We start from the raw sequence: 17,556 nt of genomic DNA, 5'->3' as shown, positions 1-17,556 counted from the left end.
AGAGCGATGCACCAGTGTCAAACAATATATAAGCAGGTACAGACTGCAGTAAGAAAGTACCTGTAATAACATCTGGGTTTGCCGCAGCCTCAGTGTGATTCATGACATAGATCCTTCCTTGACTCCCTGTGGTTTGATTAATAGCAGCATTCTGACCTGTCGCTCGATCTGCTATAGCTCCATTGTTGGGATTTCCAATAGTGGCATATTGCCGATTTCCTCCATTTCCATTTTGAAAGTTCTGCTGGTAGCGGGGCTGATTGTCATTGTTCCTACCCCCTTGGTTGTTGTTCCCATTTCGTCCTCCATCTGGTTTTGGTTGTCCTCCTTGAGAGCCTGATTGCTGATTGAATCCCCTGGCAGTACACTGGTGAGCCTTGTGCCCCTTGCCACCACACTGAAAACAAGTTATAAGTTCTCCATTGCACCTCTTCCCAGGGTGTGCCTGCTTGCCGCATACTTTACAAGAGTATGGTTTTGTTCCTTGAACTTGGATCTTGAGTTGATTCTCGCCATAATTACCTCTGTCAGCATACTTCTGTCCCTGTGGTTGTTTGTCACTCCAGTTATTTCCCCTGTTATCATAACGAGGCTTCTTATCACCGCTAACTTGTTGAGGACCACTGCCAAATTGCTTTCTCTTGTTCCTCTCCATGACTTCCTCTTCAGTTTGTAAGATGTCAAAAATGTTCAAAGCTCGTTCATAAGCTTCCTGGAAGGTCTGTGATGGTATACCTCCCAAGGACTTCTGAATTTTGAATGTCAGCCCTTTTTCATACTTACGTGCCCTGTCCCTCTCCGTAGGAATAAGATTTGAAGCAAAACGCGAGAGCTCAATGAACTTGTCAGTGTACTCCTGCACTGTCATCTTTCCTGCCATCCTGAACCTTGCAAACTCTTCCTGTTTCTGCCACTTAATTGCGTCGGGGTAGAATCTATTGCGGACTCGTTCCTTGAAAATCTCCCAGTTAAATCCTTCTTCAGCTATGTAGCCCGTCTTCACCGTGGACCACCAACTATCCGCCTCCTCTTTCAGATAAAATGAGCCAATGCTAATCTTCATGTTCTCGGGACAATTTGTCACTTCATACAGCTTTTCCATGTCGCGAATCCAATTTTCAAGAGCAACTGGATCGATAGTCCCTTTGTAAGTGGGTGGATGATGAGATGCCACTCTCTTAAAAATGGTATTCTCGGCATTAGCCTGATGGGCGTTTTGTTGTCCAAGTGCTAATGCAAGATCTTCAATAGCCCTCAGACGTCGGTCCATTTCTTCAGCAACAGCGTTGTTTGCAGCCATTCTAGTGTTACGACGGGTATAGTACCTGATCGTATGTTTTTTTTTTTTAAATTCTAAGGGTTTGAATTTATTCTCATAGTCAACTCTAACTATCACTTTCCTCATCTCATATATTTGTATTATGTATCAGATAATGCAATTCAAACAATAAACCAATTTATTTAAATACATAAATAATAAGAATTTCATCATTCATCATTCTTCAAAGAAAGAAAAAAAAATCACATCTAGAAGAAACCCTTTTAGCCTGTAGAAAATTCTATTCATTTGCTAAAATAAAATTACAAGTCAATAAATCACATAACAAGTCACAAAATAATTTCAAACATGCAATTATTAGAATTTCAAATAAATCTTATTTAAAGGACAAGAAAATAACCCTTCACTACCCATCTCTCACGTTTAATTTTTTTTATTTTATTTCAATTTATTTTATTATTTATGTTCTTATTTATTTATTTAACTGTGGGATCTTTGATCCCTTGAGTTAGTATCAAAAGTGAACCCAAGTTAAACTCAGGGCTCTGATACCATTTTGTAACACCCCAAATTCTAACAATTGATAATAGCATAAATAATTTCAATAATTTTTGTAAATAACAGCGGAAGTTCAAAATAATCAAATTTGGAAAGTGTTACTGCCGCACTTGTACTATGGACAGGTGCAAGGCTAAATTTATTACATTAAAAATAAAACCAAAGACTAAAGTTTAAATAAAGGAAATATGTCTTATGCATTTATTTAAATCTCATAAAATTTCTAAACTTAGAAACTAGCTAGAAATATAATATCCGAGTCGTGATCCTCGCTGCCCACAGCTAGCCCCATCCTTTGCAACATGCTTCACTGAAAATCTGCTCCCCGTGAAGGATCATTGCAGTTAAACAAACACAAAAGTCAGCAAAGCTGGTAATCCAAATCCGATATACAAAAATAAATAAATAAACAAAAAGGATGTAACTCATGATAATCCAATAAAATAATATAACTCAAAAATTCGAATCAAATGTCAACTTGTTATTAATTATATTAATATTTATTTAATCCATTTAGTCTATTTAGTGGGAAGAGAACCATGGTAGACCCGGGGAACCCTGCCAGTCTACCCTGTGACCCGGGAAACCCTGCCAGTCACAAACAAATCACTTTGGCCATAATCAATTCACATCTTCCTAGTGTGCACACCTCTTCCCAAAGTTGCTACTAGTATCCCGGGGAACCCTGCCAGACACCACTTTGGGAAGAACGGATATAATCATTTTCACATCAGTTTCACATCGGAGGCATAAAGCCCAAAAGTTGTGTTCATCACTTTGGGAGGTACCATCCCAAAGCTATCCTCCCACTATTAATTTTTTTTTTTATACAAACATAACAAAATTCCTCAATTTATTTCAAATATATGTAATATCTATTTTTTTGCAACTAACAATTAATTTCTAATTTATCAAAACATATATATATTTTAGTGCCTCAATTTATAAAATAAAGCACAGGATTCAAAAGAAACAATTGTAACTAACAACATATACTGAAAGCATGTATTTGAAATAGGTTGATCACGTAAACCGAGAAAAATAACATTGCAAATATATGCATATAACTAATTTGCAAATTGAAAGAAACGATCAGCAACTACTTTAATGGAAAGTGACGCACAAAAATCGAGAAGGAGTTTTTTTTTGTTTTTGTTTTGTGAACAATGTTTATATATATAAAACCAACAACCATTACCATTGAATTCAATTAAAGAATTGCACATAAAACGAAAACGAAAGAAATTTGCAGTGAAGGTATATATGCAGTTCCGAGTTCGGCAGAAGCAAATTGAGGAAACATTTGTAATCGAATATATATATGCAGATAGTAATTATCAACAAAAATTGAATTTATAACGAACGTAATTATATATACAGGTCAACATAATTATTTGGGATTAGGATTACATACAATATTTTTCATATAAGACAACCCTATGATATATTTAGGATCATAATTACCCTATCAAAATTCATATAAAATTAACCTAAGACTTCTAAGGATTAGGATTACACATACCAAATTTGACATAAAATATAATCTAAAAATACCTAGGGATTAGGATTACCTGGTCTCCGTTTTCGCTAACTTTTAGAAGAAAAGAGTAATTTGGGGCAGAGAACCGGTTGATAAAAAATATAAAGATTGAAAATAATTAAAATAAACTTTTTGGAGTGAGAAGAGAAAAAGAGTAGTAGAGAAGAGTGAATTGGTTTGGTTAGGCTAGGTCTCTATTTATAGTTGAAGTTTAGGACTTATACATTACTGACTCAATGCTGACTCATCATATCTAAACAATTTATGTTTGTTGAGTCATCATATCTAAACAATTTATGTTTGTTAAGTCATCATATCTAAACAATTTATGTTTGTTGAGTCATCATATCTAAACAATTTATGTTTGTTGAGTCATCATATCTAAACAATTTATGTTTGTTGACTCATCCTAATCCAATCAAACATTACCAATCAAATAATCAAACATTAAAGCATAATGATCAATTAAATAATAACAATTTATCACCCATTATTATTATTACTAATTTATAATTTATTACTATTATTAATTTATTGTATTATAAATTACTATTATTTTTTCTGAAAAGTGATTTTTTTTCTAAAAAAATAATTTTTGAAGAAAAAAATTCATCCAAACGAACCCATACAAATAAACTTTGTAGTAGAAGGTTTTTTTTTTTTTTTTTTGAAAAAATAGCTTTTGGTTAAAAAAAGATCGTCCAAACGAGCTATTAAGTATGAGTGTTTATCAACCGATCCAAACCGCAGTGACCAAATCGAAAAATCGATAACCAAATAAATCGAAAATCGAAAAAAATCGCAAATTTTAATTGGATTAGATCGGTTTTCGGATTGGTTGATGAAAACTGATCCAATATATTAATTCCCCTCTATCTACTTGGGTATTTCCCCAATCATAGCTCAAAAATTTCTAAACCCAAGATCCATTAAGCCATCAACTAAACCCAAGAAAAAACCTAGTCACATCTCATCAACAAAATTTTATCATCTGTGTAGAGCTTCATGTCTCATTACAAAAAAAAAAACTATATTATCGTTTACTGATGTTTTTGTATTTCAATTTTTTTTACAAAGCCAATATATACAAAAGATATTATTTTCATAATAATCATGAAATAAATTTTAGGATTTTCAAAACACCGAAAATTGATCCAATGCAAACGAAAAAAAATTAGATTGGATCGGATCGAATTTGAATAAAAATCCAAACCAAAAGGATTGGATCAGATGATTTTTGCTTTCAAAATCGATTCAATCCAGACCGTGAACACACTATGATGTTAATGGCATATGTCATTCTTGGTTTTATTTTAATTTTAATTTTTTTAAAAATAATTACATATAATTTTTAATATTTCTAATATTATGATATTGAATATTTCTTGACATATTGTTCTTTTAATTTATATTTTTTAAATTTTTATTTAAATTTATAAATATCAAAATAATGGCGAGTAAACCCTATCATAACCCCAACACCAAACTAATGACTAACAACGGTGTAGAACGAAAGTGTCTGATTCAAACACTGTTGCTCTTGTTATCAAAAAAAAAAAAAAAAAAAAAAAAACACTGTTGCTCTCGCTTTCACATAGACATATCCCAAAGGCTTTCTTTTCTTCTTCCTTTTTTTGGAGCCCCTATCATTCACCCCAAAATAACAAAAACAAAAAATTAGACATATGCGAATCTTATTTCTATCTTCTCATCTTTTCACCTTCTCATTGCTCTGCAAATTCACACCTCTCTCTCTCTCTCTCTACTAATCTTTCTTGAACCCCATTTCCTTATTCAATAGCCAGAACTCAGTGTTCCGCTTCAATGGCCTCGATTCCTGTTTTTGGTGCCACAACACACACAAAGCCAAAGCTTCAAGCTTTAACCTTCCAACCTCTCTTGCGTTCTCGAGCTTCGTTTTCAGTCTCGAGGGTTCAAAGGGGCTCAAAGGGTGGTGCCATATCGAGTTTCACGTGTTCCACTTCGCAGTTCAAGGGAAGAGCTGGGTTCCACCGTAGACAAGAGAAGTTTTCGTTGCTTCCGTTTGGGGTTGAGGGAAGTGCTGTTGCTGAAGTGGAAGAAAGAGATTGGTCTCAGGTTTTGTCTGCATTGCTTCCTTTTGTTGTTGCTGCCACTGCCGTTGCTGCTCTTGCTCAACCTTCCACTTTTACATGGTGGGGTTGTCTTGACTTTTTGTTTTGGTTCATCTTTTGGAAGACTTTTCTATTTATTTAATTTAATTTTTTCTACTTCTTGGTCTTGGTTACTGTTTATTTTTTATTTTTTATTCTATCTATTAAGATTTAAGGGTAGGGATTTATTTTAAATAAAAAATTGCATAGAACAACTTGGTATTTTCTTATTGTTATTATTCTTGTTTCCAGCTGATTGTGCTTATTGTTATAACCCTTTTTATTAAAATGGCATTTGATTTTTTATTTTTTATATGTACTTCTGGTTGAAAGGTTTCTTAATTATAACGTGTTTGATTAAAGGCTTGTAGGGGAATATTAGGCACCTTTTGTTATTGTACTCTCGCTTACCATTTTTTGTGGATATATTACTGAACAAAAGTTATTCTACTTTATTTTATTTTTTTGGTTGCTCTTTTCTGTTAAGAATTTGTAATTCTTTCATTCTGTCGGGGGGCTATTTAGAACGGAATAGTATAGAAATGGAAGAACTGAAAGCTGTTAACTTGTCCAGGGTTTCTAAAGAGTTATATGCTCCTGCACTTGGTGGGATTATGTTGTCCATTGGAATCAAATTATCCATACATGATTTTGCTCTTGCATTTAAAAGGTGTGACTTTCATTACTACTTTATTTATTTTCTGCTTAAATTTGAGTATGTGAAGCCATGGAACTTCTTCCAACATTCATTATTTTCTTTCTGTTGCAGACCTATACCACTTTCCCTTGGGTTTATTGCGCAGTATTTGCTGAAACCTACTGTTGGGGTCTTGATTGCAAAGGCCTTTGGCATATCGAAAATGTTCTATGCAGGCTTTATCCTCACAGCTTGTGTTTCTGGGGCTCAGCTATCTAGCTATGCAAGCTTTTTAAGCAAAGGGGATGTACCCATAAGCATTCTTCTCACAAGCTATACCACTATTGCATCAGTTATTGTTACACCTTTGTTAACTGGTCTTCTGATTGGATCAGTGGTGCCAGTTGATGCAGTTGCCATGTCAAAGTCAATACTACAGGTAATTAGCGAGTGCTTCTACAATATTCTTACCCGAATTCGATTTGATGACAGCTTTTGCTATAAATATTCAACAGGTTGTTTTCGTTCCAGTTTCGTTTGGTCTTCTTCTCAATACATATGCAAAGCCAGTTGTATCTGTTCTTCAACCTGTGATGCCCTTTGTTGCTATGATATGTACTTCATTGTGCATTGGCAGCCCTCTTGCTATAAACCGGAGTCAAATTTTGTCAGGAGAAGGTCTCCAATTGGTTTTTCCAGTATTAACATTTCATGTTGTTGCCTTCACTTTAGGATATTGGATCTCAAACATTCCATCCTTGAGGTATGCTCAGTTTTAAAAGTAGATTACAAAATATATCTAAATTATATTGCATAAATCCAGAATATTTGTTAATTTGTTCATTTGGGATAAAGGTGTTATTGATATTGACGTTGATATTGATTCTTTGGTAACTAGTTAGTAATTATAGCTGATATTTTTACGAGTGTGGCCATCTGAGCCTCTAATTGGTGTCATATATTGATATGCCTTGAATTAAGATTGAAATTGACAACACAGATATGTTTAGAGAAAGAGTGTTATGATCCAATTGTAAGGTATGGGAGTTGGAGTCCCATATCAGGAACACAAGGTTCTGGTGCGGGGTTTATATGGACTTTGGGCTCTCCTACCTTACAAGCTAGCTTTTGGGGTGAGGCTCTTCCAAAGTTCATATCAATTGGTATCAGAGCTTCCACTATGTCTCCCAGTTGCAATAGAGCAGCGCGACTGTTGATGCTGGCATTGTAGTATTCGCTAGGGCTAATAAAAACCTAGCGCCAAGCCAGGGTGCTGAGACTGCGAAGCATGGTGGGATGTTACGATTCAGTTATAAGGTATGAGCCATGGAGTCCCACATTGGAAACATAAGGTTCTTGTGTAGGATTTATATGGACTTTGGGCTCTCCTACCTTACAAGCTAGCTTTTGGGGGCGAGCCTCTCCTAAAGTTCATATTAAAGAGCTTTTAGGTTAAATCCTTTCCAACAACATATTGTACTTGGTTATATCTATTGACTGACTGGTTTGTTTTATTTTCATTACCTGTTCCATATTGAAATGATAACGATGCATAAAAGTGATCTATTTCTCCAATAGGAAAAAATATTATATTTCTGACCGAGATTGATTGCTTTGATCTAACTTTGGAATGTGTCATCTAGCATAATTTTCCTTGCAATACTTTTTGTTTGTAAGTTGGTTGACGAAAACACTTATAAAGAATATCTTATTATCTGTGCCATATTTCAAAATATCTGATATAAATACTATCACAGGCAGGAAGAACAGGTGAGCAGGACAATTTCATTATGCACTGGAATGCAGAGCTCCACCCTTGCAGGCCTTCTTGCAACCCAGTTTTTGGGAAGTAGTCAGGCAGTTCCACCAGCATGTTCTGTTATTGCTATGGCTATAATGGGTCTCTGTCTTGCCTCTTTTTGGGGAAATGGCTTTAGAATTAGAAACCTACTGTCATTACCTACTCTCAAGAATCAATGCTGCTGTTAAGGCTTAACTTTTTTGGTTCTGATGCGTGTTATTTGAGGCTTATTTGTTATCATCTGTTGGGAGGCTGGAAGCTGGATAAATTTAATCTCATGGTATTAATAGAGATGGCTAGGAAGGGTAGATATATAAGACAATTTCAAGTGTACAGGTTAGTTACATATAAACCAGGCAAGAAAAAGGTTTCATGAGTAACATTATATACATAATGATCAGAGAAAAAATTACATAGTAATGGAGATATAGATTCACGTATGAGTATCTATTATCTAGCTGCAAATTAATACATTTCTGTACATAGACTCAAAGTATATTACAGATGACATACCAATTATAAGATGTCTCTCTCTCTCTCTCTCTCTCTCTCTCTCTGTGTGTGTGTTATTGCGAACTGTCTGCGTTTCTGGATTTGGAAAATTTATTCTTCCATAGTCTGTATGAACCTTGGAGGGCGAGTCCCCTAGAGGTGGCAATATGGATTAAATCCGTCGCGGGTATACATTTTAACTCACCAATTTGCCCCACTTAGTTGTGGGTCAAAAAGGGTTGGTGGCATGGCAGGACGGGTTGGCCGCGGGTCAACTCTTTTTTTTAACTATTAGATAACATTTTATTTGTCATTAAGCTTTTGTGTTATAATTTTTATTTTATCTTAGTACTCCCCTAAAAAAAATAAAGAGGAAAAATTTTATTTATGACAAAGATTATTCATATACGAAGACAAAAATAAGTTCCTAGGGATACCAAAAAAAAAAAAACAAGTTCCTAAAAAATATTTGATTAAATATTAACTTATATTTAGGTTTGAGATTGAAAAAAAAATAAGGGGAGCATGAAATAAAAATAAGTAATATTAAAAAATTTATTAAAATATAATTTATTATTATTTTTTATTTTTTAGGCGGGTTGACTTATCAACCCATCTCAAAACGAAGTGGGTTGATATTTTCAACTCATTATCGAATGATAGGTCCTGTCCTGTCTTGTTTTTGACAGATTCAAGATGGGTCAAAGAGGGTGGAGACGGATTGACCAATTTTGTCAGCTCTATGTCTGGAGCAGTATGAACCTTATACATGGAAGAAACCACCACTGTACATTTCCAGCCAATCACTTTAGAGTTCTAGTCCTTTCTATACCACTTACTCCCTCTGAGTCTATAGATTAATCCATTAGTCCCGTACTGTGACTGAACATTTGTAATTAAGGAAGGAAAATTTTTAAAATAATGAGAAAATGAGATTAAGCATTTGATTTATTCGCGTTTGGTACGAGGATCGTAAATTTTTTTCTGAAAAAGTGGGATTTTTGAGATTCATATTTATAAAGAAAAATTATATTTTAAAATATCACCAAATGTGTGGTATTTTAAGAACCTTATGTGATGGGAATATTTGATAATTTTTTTGAGACATAATTAATAATATTTTACAGTCAACCAATCATAATATCAAGAAAATTAACTCAACATTTTTATGAATATTTTGACCTATCAAACAATTTTTTAGTAATATTATTAAAAAAATTCATTTTTTCACTATATTTTTAGCAATTGTGATTTTCGGGTAAAAAAAAAATTTCTCCTAATAAAAGTAGCATTAATATACTCCTAATATAGGTAGGGAGGCTGCAAAAGTGTGACCGGGACAGGTGGTGTAAAAATTTCATTTTGTAAGCCACCAAGATTAGGGTTAGTGGTGAGAGGTTTGAATAATCTGCATGAAATTATAGGTTCAAACCTCAGTATCATTATTGTATAAAATAAAATAAAAAATTCATTTTGTTTGCTGTACAGTTTTCCTTTGAGACTATTAACTCACTGGCAGAGCTATAAAAAGCTTGTAGTGGAATTTTAATAGGTGACCTTTTGCAAAGTATCTCACATAGTTTGCGGCAGGTGGAAGTTAAGCTGTGAATGGAAGTAGCACTTAATGCATATCAAGATTAGTTTATTTTGTGTTGAAGACATCTTATGATTAAAAGCTTTTTAAAAGCGCCTACAAAACGGGTTTTTCTTTTCTTTTCTTATGATTTAGCATGTCCAAACATGCTATAATAGTTGAGCCACAAGGAACCGTTTTGAATTCTTAATGAGATTATTAAGACCTGTACAATTGGACAGAAACAACACAGCTGTTAAGATCACCAACACACGGGACAGAAATCATATTCTATTACTTGTTTATGTTGCTGATATTTTGTTGCAACTGCTTCGAATATGTTTTGCTTGCACTTGATTTTCTCAGCATTCTTTTATGACAAACACTTGTTTTTTTTTTTTTTCTACTTTAGAACATATTGGCAAAATGGGTTAACCCACCCTGCCCCATTTTGAGGTGGACTGACATGTCAACTCATCTAAAAAAATAAAACATAAAAAAATAAATATATTGATGTTAATCTTTTATTTCTAATAATATTTAGATATTTTTAAAGTTTAAAAAAAAAATCAAGCAATAAGTCAAAAAAATGAAAGAATAATTTAAGGAAAAAATATTTGTCCTTTTAAAGGATATAACTTTGTGTCATTTTAGATCTTAACCATTGATTTCCGTCAATTAACGGTTAGGATTGATTGGATAAATACGAATTAATAATTAATTAATAAATTTGATCCAATAAATCCTAACCATTAATTGATGGAAATCAACACTTAGGATCTAAAATGATCCAAAGTTATATCTTTTAAAAGGACAAACATTTTTCCTATAATTTCATTTAACATATTTATACAAATCATACTTTAAAATTATGTTATTATATAACAAAATAAGGACATCAAGCATGCAAATATTTGCAAATGAAGACATCATTGCATCCGTAAGGAGAATTTCATGAGCATCTAATTTCGTTTGTATACATACTAGCATTTAAATCCAAAAACAGGCTTAAGTTCCTTTTATTTATTTTTTTGTGTTAATTTTTTTTTCTGTCTAATTAAAAGTGAATAAAAAATAATGTTTCCATAAAATAATAGCATCATGGCCATAAAAGAAATGAAATAGGTGTTTTTTTATTTTATTTTATTTTTTGTTTTGAAAGTTAAAAGTCAAAACACAAAACAAAAACAACTTAGATATATTCTCTAAATTTGATTCTAAAAAAAAATAGTAACAATTTTTAAATTTTTTTTTACAAATCAGGCTTTATCAAACAGATTTTTTTATTTTTTTGTTTTGAAAATAAAAATAAAAATAAAATAGATTTCAAACATGCCCTACGGGTTGAGAAACACATAAACACGAGAATGGAGACTAACCTTCCTTACTTTGCAATATATTATCAAGGGTCATTTTCTCGTGTTTTAGGTAAGAATATTGGGCATGTGGAGACTAACCTCCACTACTTTGCAATATATTAACAAGGGCCATTTTCTCGTGTTTAGGGGTAAGAATGTTGGGCCTGCAGGGAGAGTTTGTGGCCGCGGGGGTGGGGAGATTGCCAACCATGGACCAATGGGCAGCAATATTAAATGGGCTTGGAACATCACAATCAAACTCAAAACCTTAAGGCATTAGGTGCATAGATCCTTCAACTTATATGGTGCTCATTTAATCTTTTTTCAACCAATGTGGGACTACATTCAATCATTCACACTTAGATTCCTAAACAAAGAAAGGTTGAGAAACACATAAACACAAAAATAAAGTAACATTTTCAATATGTGCTATATTATAGAGACTTAATGATCAAGGAACACAAAAAATTCTGTGTGTAAATTGTAAAATGGCTAAACTATAAGATTAAAGTGTATTTTACCCACAAAGATAACTATCTACCACTTCATTTTTACCTCCTTTCCACCCTCCTAAACTTGACTCATTGTCCAATGAATAATCACATATTCCAAAATATCTTTTCATTTACATTTTTTTTGAAACATAAGGTAAATAATCAAGAAAACAAAAATAAAGGCCTAATTACGAACCCCGCTGAACTAAATCACTACAACCCTCTTTAGCATGCTCGAAGGTGAGCAATTCTCGGTAAATAATATAAGCATATTGTTCTGGACCCATTCCATGGCCCATATCTTAAAAACACAACAATAAGTGATAGAGTAAAGAGCTAAGGATAATCTCATCATCTTGTTATCAAAGGATAAACTACTTATCTTATCCCTTAATAATCACAACCTTATCAGGACTCTACACCTACAGGTAAATCCCTTCTATAAATAAAAAGTTAAGCCTTTCAGGTACAGATTCTGAATTCCCTACTATTTTTTCTATCACTGTGCATACACACCACGCATTTAGCGATATGCCATTATTATTATTATGCACAATGATTTGTTACCCCTTGTGGTGTCTCTTCCATAGACTCTAGAGAGCGTACTGATCCAAGATACAAATACCAACCACCGGTTGGACATGTTCAATTCTCCAGGATCGAACATTGGCGCCATTTGTGGGAAATCGGTAAACTTTGATCCTACACAGTCACGATGAACACTTAAAGCGCAACAGCAAACATTGAAAACCACATGAAGAGTGGACTTCGCAATTGCAGCTATGGATTGTCAATGTCTTTATGTTGCCAAGGACTGTATAAAGGTTCTTCGAAAGAGGTTCACAAAGAGAAAAAAAATGTTAGCAGGATGAAGGCTACGTTGCTCTAAGCAAAAGTGTCATGGGAACTAGCAAGAAAGGTGTACATGAGCTTTTTAGAGGATAATCTTTTTAGTCAAACCATTCATAAAAGGAAGGTGGCCCGACCAAGGGCTCCAAGGTCAAGAGCCTGACTAAGGGCTTCAAGTTTAATAGTTCGGCCACGGCCTAAAACTTTAACTCTGCCCAGCCAAGGGCTCCAAGTTTATCAGCTCGACCACGGTCTTGAGCTTCAACTCAGCCCAACCAATGGTTTCAAGATTGTCAGCTTGGCCATGACCTTGAGTTTCAACTCAACCTGGCCAAGGGCTCCAAGTTTAATAGCCCGGCCAAGGGCTTCACGTTTATCAGCTTGGCCACGGCCTTGAGCTTCATCTCAGCCCGACCAAGGGCTTTAAGTTTATCAACTCGACCACGACCTTGAGCTTCAACTCAGCCTAACCAAGGACTTCAAGATTATCAGCTCAGCCATGACGTCGAGCTTCAAACCAGGTCAAGGGCTTCATGATTACCCGCCTGGTCACGACCTCAAGCTTCAACTTAGCCCAGTCAAGGACTCCAAGTTTAACAGCCCAGACAAGGACTCCATATTTATCAGCTCGGCCACGGCCTCAAGCCTAATCTCAACCCGACCAAGGGCTTCAAGTTTATCAGTTTGGTCATGACCTTGAGCTTCAACTCAGCCCAACCAAGGGCTTTAAGATTATCAGCTCAGCCATACCCTTGATCTTTAACTCAGCTCGACCAAGGGCTTCACGATTATCTGCTTGGTCACGACCTCGAGCTTCAACTCAGCCAGGCCAAAGGCTTCAAGATTGTCAGCTCGGCCACGCCTTCGAGCTTCAACTCAGCCCGGCCAAAGGCTTCATGATTGACAGCTCGACCACGGCCTCGAACTTCAACTCAGCCCGACCACAACTTTGAGCTTCAACTCACCCCGGCCATAGTGACCAGTCATGGTCCCAGCCAGAGCGACCTACCAAGCTCATGGAGGATCCAAAATATTTTAAGGTAATCCCAGCAGGCTCCTATACGTGACTAGAGGAAAATATCAGACAAACTTCAATCCAACTCGGTAGAACCGAAGCATCTGAGCATGATCCTAGCAGTCCTTCACGCCTGACTAGAGAGATACGTCAAATAGACTTCAATAAATAGTTCTCAAGACTTGAAGCATCCAAAGGAAATACAAAGAGCCACCAAACTCAATGAAGACACATCGGTCATACCCCGACAAATCAAAGAAAACCATCATATAGTCATGTTTTCTACCTCAAAAAGGGCTTACAAACTTATGAGACTTGCCATAGTCCTGCTTTACATCATGAGGTCCAACAAAGCAGCAACATTTCAGCCCAACAGCTTGAGCTCTTAGATTGCTGGATTGGAGGGCAATAGGACCCACTGAATGGGCCTTTAGCTTCTAAAAAGCAGCACCAAATATAAGTGGTAAGCTAAAAAGACAAGGATAGATTTTGGCGTTATAAGCCAGATTGCAATCCAAGACCTCGACTAATAAGCTAAGTTCATTTGCGGAAGGCCCACAGAAGCAAATGTCGGCCAAGCAAAGTAACCCACATTCTGGACTACGAGTCCAAACCTCAAAAATGCCCTTGTAAAGGTACAAAGAAGAGTCGAGGCAAGAAAATTTGAGCTCAAATAAAGAAAGAATCGCCTCTCCAAACTGAAGACTATGGCAGATGAAGCCAAGTCAAAATAATAGTCGAGGCAAGAAAAGTTGGGCTCAAATAAAAGAAGGAAAAATCATCTCTGTAAACTTGAGACTATGACAAAAGAAGCCAAAGTCAAAATAAAAGTCATGGCAAGCTAAGTCGAGATGCTCACCATAAAGCGCAACGGCAAGTTAGTCCAAAATGCTAAATACAGCATCCTCAAGATGCCAAATCAGCTCCACACGACCCACCAAATCAAAATATATAGCAAGAAATTAGAAAGTTATCTGTCAAGACCTCGGGAAAGAAGCCGGGTCTAGCCAACGAAGGCTCGCGGTGACGTGTGCTGGCCAAACAACCCAATCTAAGATCTGGGCCACGAGTCCGGACTCCACAAGTTCCCCTAGAGGTACAAACAATGGGCAAATGCAAAATTACCGCCCCCGCAGATACTATATGCCACAACATTACAAGTCGGGCCCAAATAACAAACGGAAAAAGGGAAAAAAGGCAATGCACTGAGTTCAAATCTCTAAGGCACCCAAGAAAGCAGCACAAAATAAAGCCTTAACAGGACAAGCTAGGTTCACACAATATAAAGCCTCGACAACACAAGTCGATCTAAAGCAACTTGAACAAAAAGAATGGCAAGATGCATCATAAGAGCATAATAAAAGTTGAAATTGAAATGCCATAAAGGCTGGGAACAAACTCGACAATGTACTTTACCACACAAAAAGGCATAACCGCCAGAAAGAACGTGAAAGACCAAAAGGCCAACACCCCGGTTAGCCTAAACAAGGCAGCACAGACAAGGCACTCTACAGAAAGACCAGCTACTCCAGATCTAAGCTTCGACCTAGAAAGGCAAAATAGGAGAAGTATTAGCAAAATTCCAAGTAACCCGACACATAGGATCAAGTTCTGACATAGAACTCTGATCTCGCTGCACTGATAAGTCACAAAAGAAAGGCATGCAAGGCGACCCAAGAACACCCAATAAACGTCAGCTAGGGATGAACCCAGACTTGGATGAGGTGCAAGAAAAATTATATAATCTGGCTATATAACTAGATGGGATCCTCATAATGAATGGACCCAAGTGTGGCCGTGGTGTAAGAAAAATATTACAGCCTGGACACTCAAATTGTCAGACTGGGGGGCAACTATTCTGGACCCATTCCATGGGCCCATATCTTAACAACATAACAATAAGTGATAGACTGAAGAGATAAGGATAATCTCATCGTCTTATTATCAAAGGATAAAGGATAAACTACTTATCCTCTCTCCTAACAATCACAACCCTATCAAGACTCTACACCTCCAAGTAACCCCTTCTGAAATGATAAACTACTTATCCTCTCTCCTAACAATCACAACCCTATCAAGACTCTACACCTCCAAGTAACCCCTTTTGAAAGGATAAACTACTTATCCTGCTCTCTTGCCTATCATTGTATATACACCTCACGCCTTTGGCTATATGTCAGTATTATTATTGTGCACAATGATCTGTTACCCATTATGGTGTCTCTTCCATAGACTCCCGTGAGCGTATCGATCCAAGATACAAATACCAACCATCGGTTTGACATGTTCAATTCTCCAGGATCGAACACATGTATAATAAAGGCTTTTGCTATAGTTGAATCCCCTTGTAACAATGATCTTATGAAACCCTTTTAGGTCCAGGTTCTTACCTTCATAACCACATCGTTTTATCTACATTTTCTTTCCTAACATTTCTCCAAGTTTTGAGCAATTATGATCCAATTTGGTTCCATCATTAAATATTATTGCCTATCTTTCCAATAACCATATAACCAAGTATAATTAATTTTGAATTATATATTTGGTAATTACTTAAATTTTGAAAAAAATTGTTCTTAATTTATTCTTTTGTTAAAATGTTTTTAAAAACTTGTACGAAGTTACTTTTGAACTAACTAAATTATAAGTTAGAGAAAGATTTATAACTATAAAAGGGCTTTGTGTCTCGTCTCTCCTTTAACAGGAGAGACAAAAGTTTCCTGCATACACGTTTTAAAAGTGAGCTCCATTATTTAAAAAAAAAAAAGAAAAAAAAAAGAAAAAGTTTGTGTCATTTTAAAGAATGTAAAGTTATGTCATTTTAAGAGAGAGAAAGAGATAGATAAAGGAAGAGAGAGAGTTGACAAAAAAATAAAGGTAGGAGTCCTACCTCTTTGTGAGAGTGAAATGATATAAGTTGTGTCATTTAAAAAGATAAACATTTTTCTCAAAAAAAATTCTAGCACAAAAATCGATATATGGGTATCAGGAGAAATACTTTATTCGATAAGAGAAAAAAGTATTTTCTCCATTATAAAAATTATAAAATTCAATTTCTTGTTTCTTTCTGTTTCCAACTGTACACGCAATTCAAAAATAAGGTGACCTAAATCGTGAACTTGCTCGAGTAAAATCTAAATTCACCAAATAAGGAAAATTGCCTTAATTATGCTCTACGCCTCTACCAAAAAGTAAAGCTAAATCAATTTCAACAACTATTAATTTTTGTGTGTCAATGATCTCAATTTGCCTATCCTCTTAAATGCATTTGGATAGACATAATAGATTGGTGAAGAAAATAGATACCAAAATAATTCCTGTAACATAAACTCAACATCGTTATGTAAGTTTCTGACCTCTTGCCATGTGGATTGACCTTAGGAACTTTTGCATCACTTGTTGTATAATCTAGTTCAACTCAAATAACCAAATTGTCGGATAAAATGACCTATAATTGAAGGGTTATATTTTTCTGCAGCAGTAGGAAAGATTTTTTTCTCTTATCATAGATACGGAAATATTATGGAAAAGAGAAGAAAAAATGGAATGGGTCTCACATTTTTGAGTCAGTAGAAAAAATCGATTACCTCCTATAACATGAGACTATTATTTCCCATAATTGAATTGTAATGCAACAAAATAGGAAAATAAAGAATATATAGCTCAAACAAATACCATTTCCCTCAATCCAGGTTGGAAAAGTCAAATTTCAGCCTACAGAGAAAACTAAGGGTTTTCACTCCATTTTATATGTACAGCAAAGCAGAAAGAACTACTCAAAATATTCAGTTCAAAGAATATGACTCATGCTTTGCATTCAAATAACAA

The 17,556-nt window shown here is 35.2% G+C and overlaps 1 protein-coding gene across 1 annotated transcript; it reads left to right on the top strand.

The window, feature by feature from the left end:
- Window positions 1-5,111: 5,111 nt before the first annotated feature.
- On the top strand, window positions 5,112-8,458 carry LOC133316260 (probable sodium/metabolite cotransporter BASS3, chloroplastic). Its single transcript, XM_061517990.1, has 5 exons — window positions 5,112-5,551; window positions 6,084-6,179; window positions 6,279-6,585; window positions 6,662-6,909; window positions 7,904-8,458. Exons 1-5 carry the CDS (start codon window positions 5,202-5,204, stop codon window positions 8,133-8,135), a joined length of 1,233 nt encoding a protein of 410 aa, XP_061373974.1. The 5' UTR covers window positions 5,112-5,201; the 3' UTR covers window positions 8,136-8,458.
- The last annotated feature ends 9,098 nt before the right edge of the window (window positions 8,459-17,556 follow it).

The sequence above is a fragment of the Gastrolobium bilobum genome, unplaced genomic scaffold (assembly GCF_033153095.1).
Source record: "Gastrolobium bilobum isolate Gb01-03AN ecotype WA unplaced genomic scaffold, APGP_CSIRO_Gbil_v1 utg33326, whole genome shotgun sequence".
In the NCBI taxonomy this organism is placed as follows: domain Eukaryota; kingdom Viridiplantae; phylum Streptophyta; class Magnoliopsida; order Fabales; family Fabaceae; genus Gastrolobium; species Gastrolobium bilobum.
Note: the sequence above shows the minus strand (reverse complement) of the source record. Positions and strands in the feature narration are given on the sequence as shown.

What these genes read in the sequence shown, in the direction of transcription:
- LOC133316260 (XM_061517990.1), top strand. Translation starts at nt 5,202, where the DNA reads ATGGCCTCGATTCCTGTTTTTGGTGCCACAACACACACAAAGCCAAAG. An exon ending in TGTCAAAGTCAATACTACAG is followed by an intron (nt 6,586 to 6,661) that starts GTAATTAGCGAG and finishes AATATTCAACAG; the next exon opens with GTTGTTTTCGTTCCAGTTTC. An exon ending in TCAAACATTCCATCCTTGAG is followed by an intron (nt 6,910 to 7,903) that starts GTATGCTCAGTT and finishes ATACTATCACAG; the next exon opens with GCAGGAAGAACAGGTGAGCA.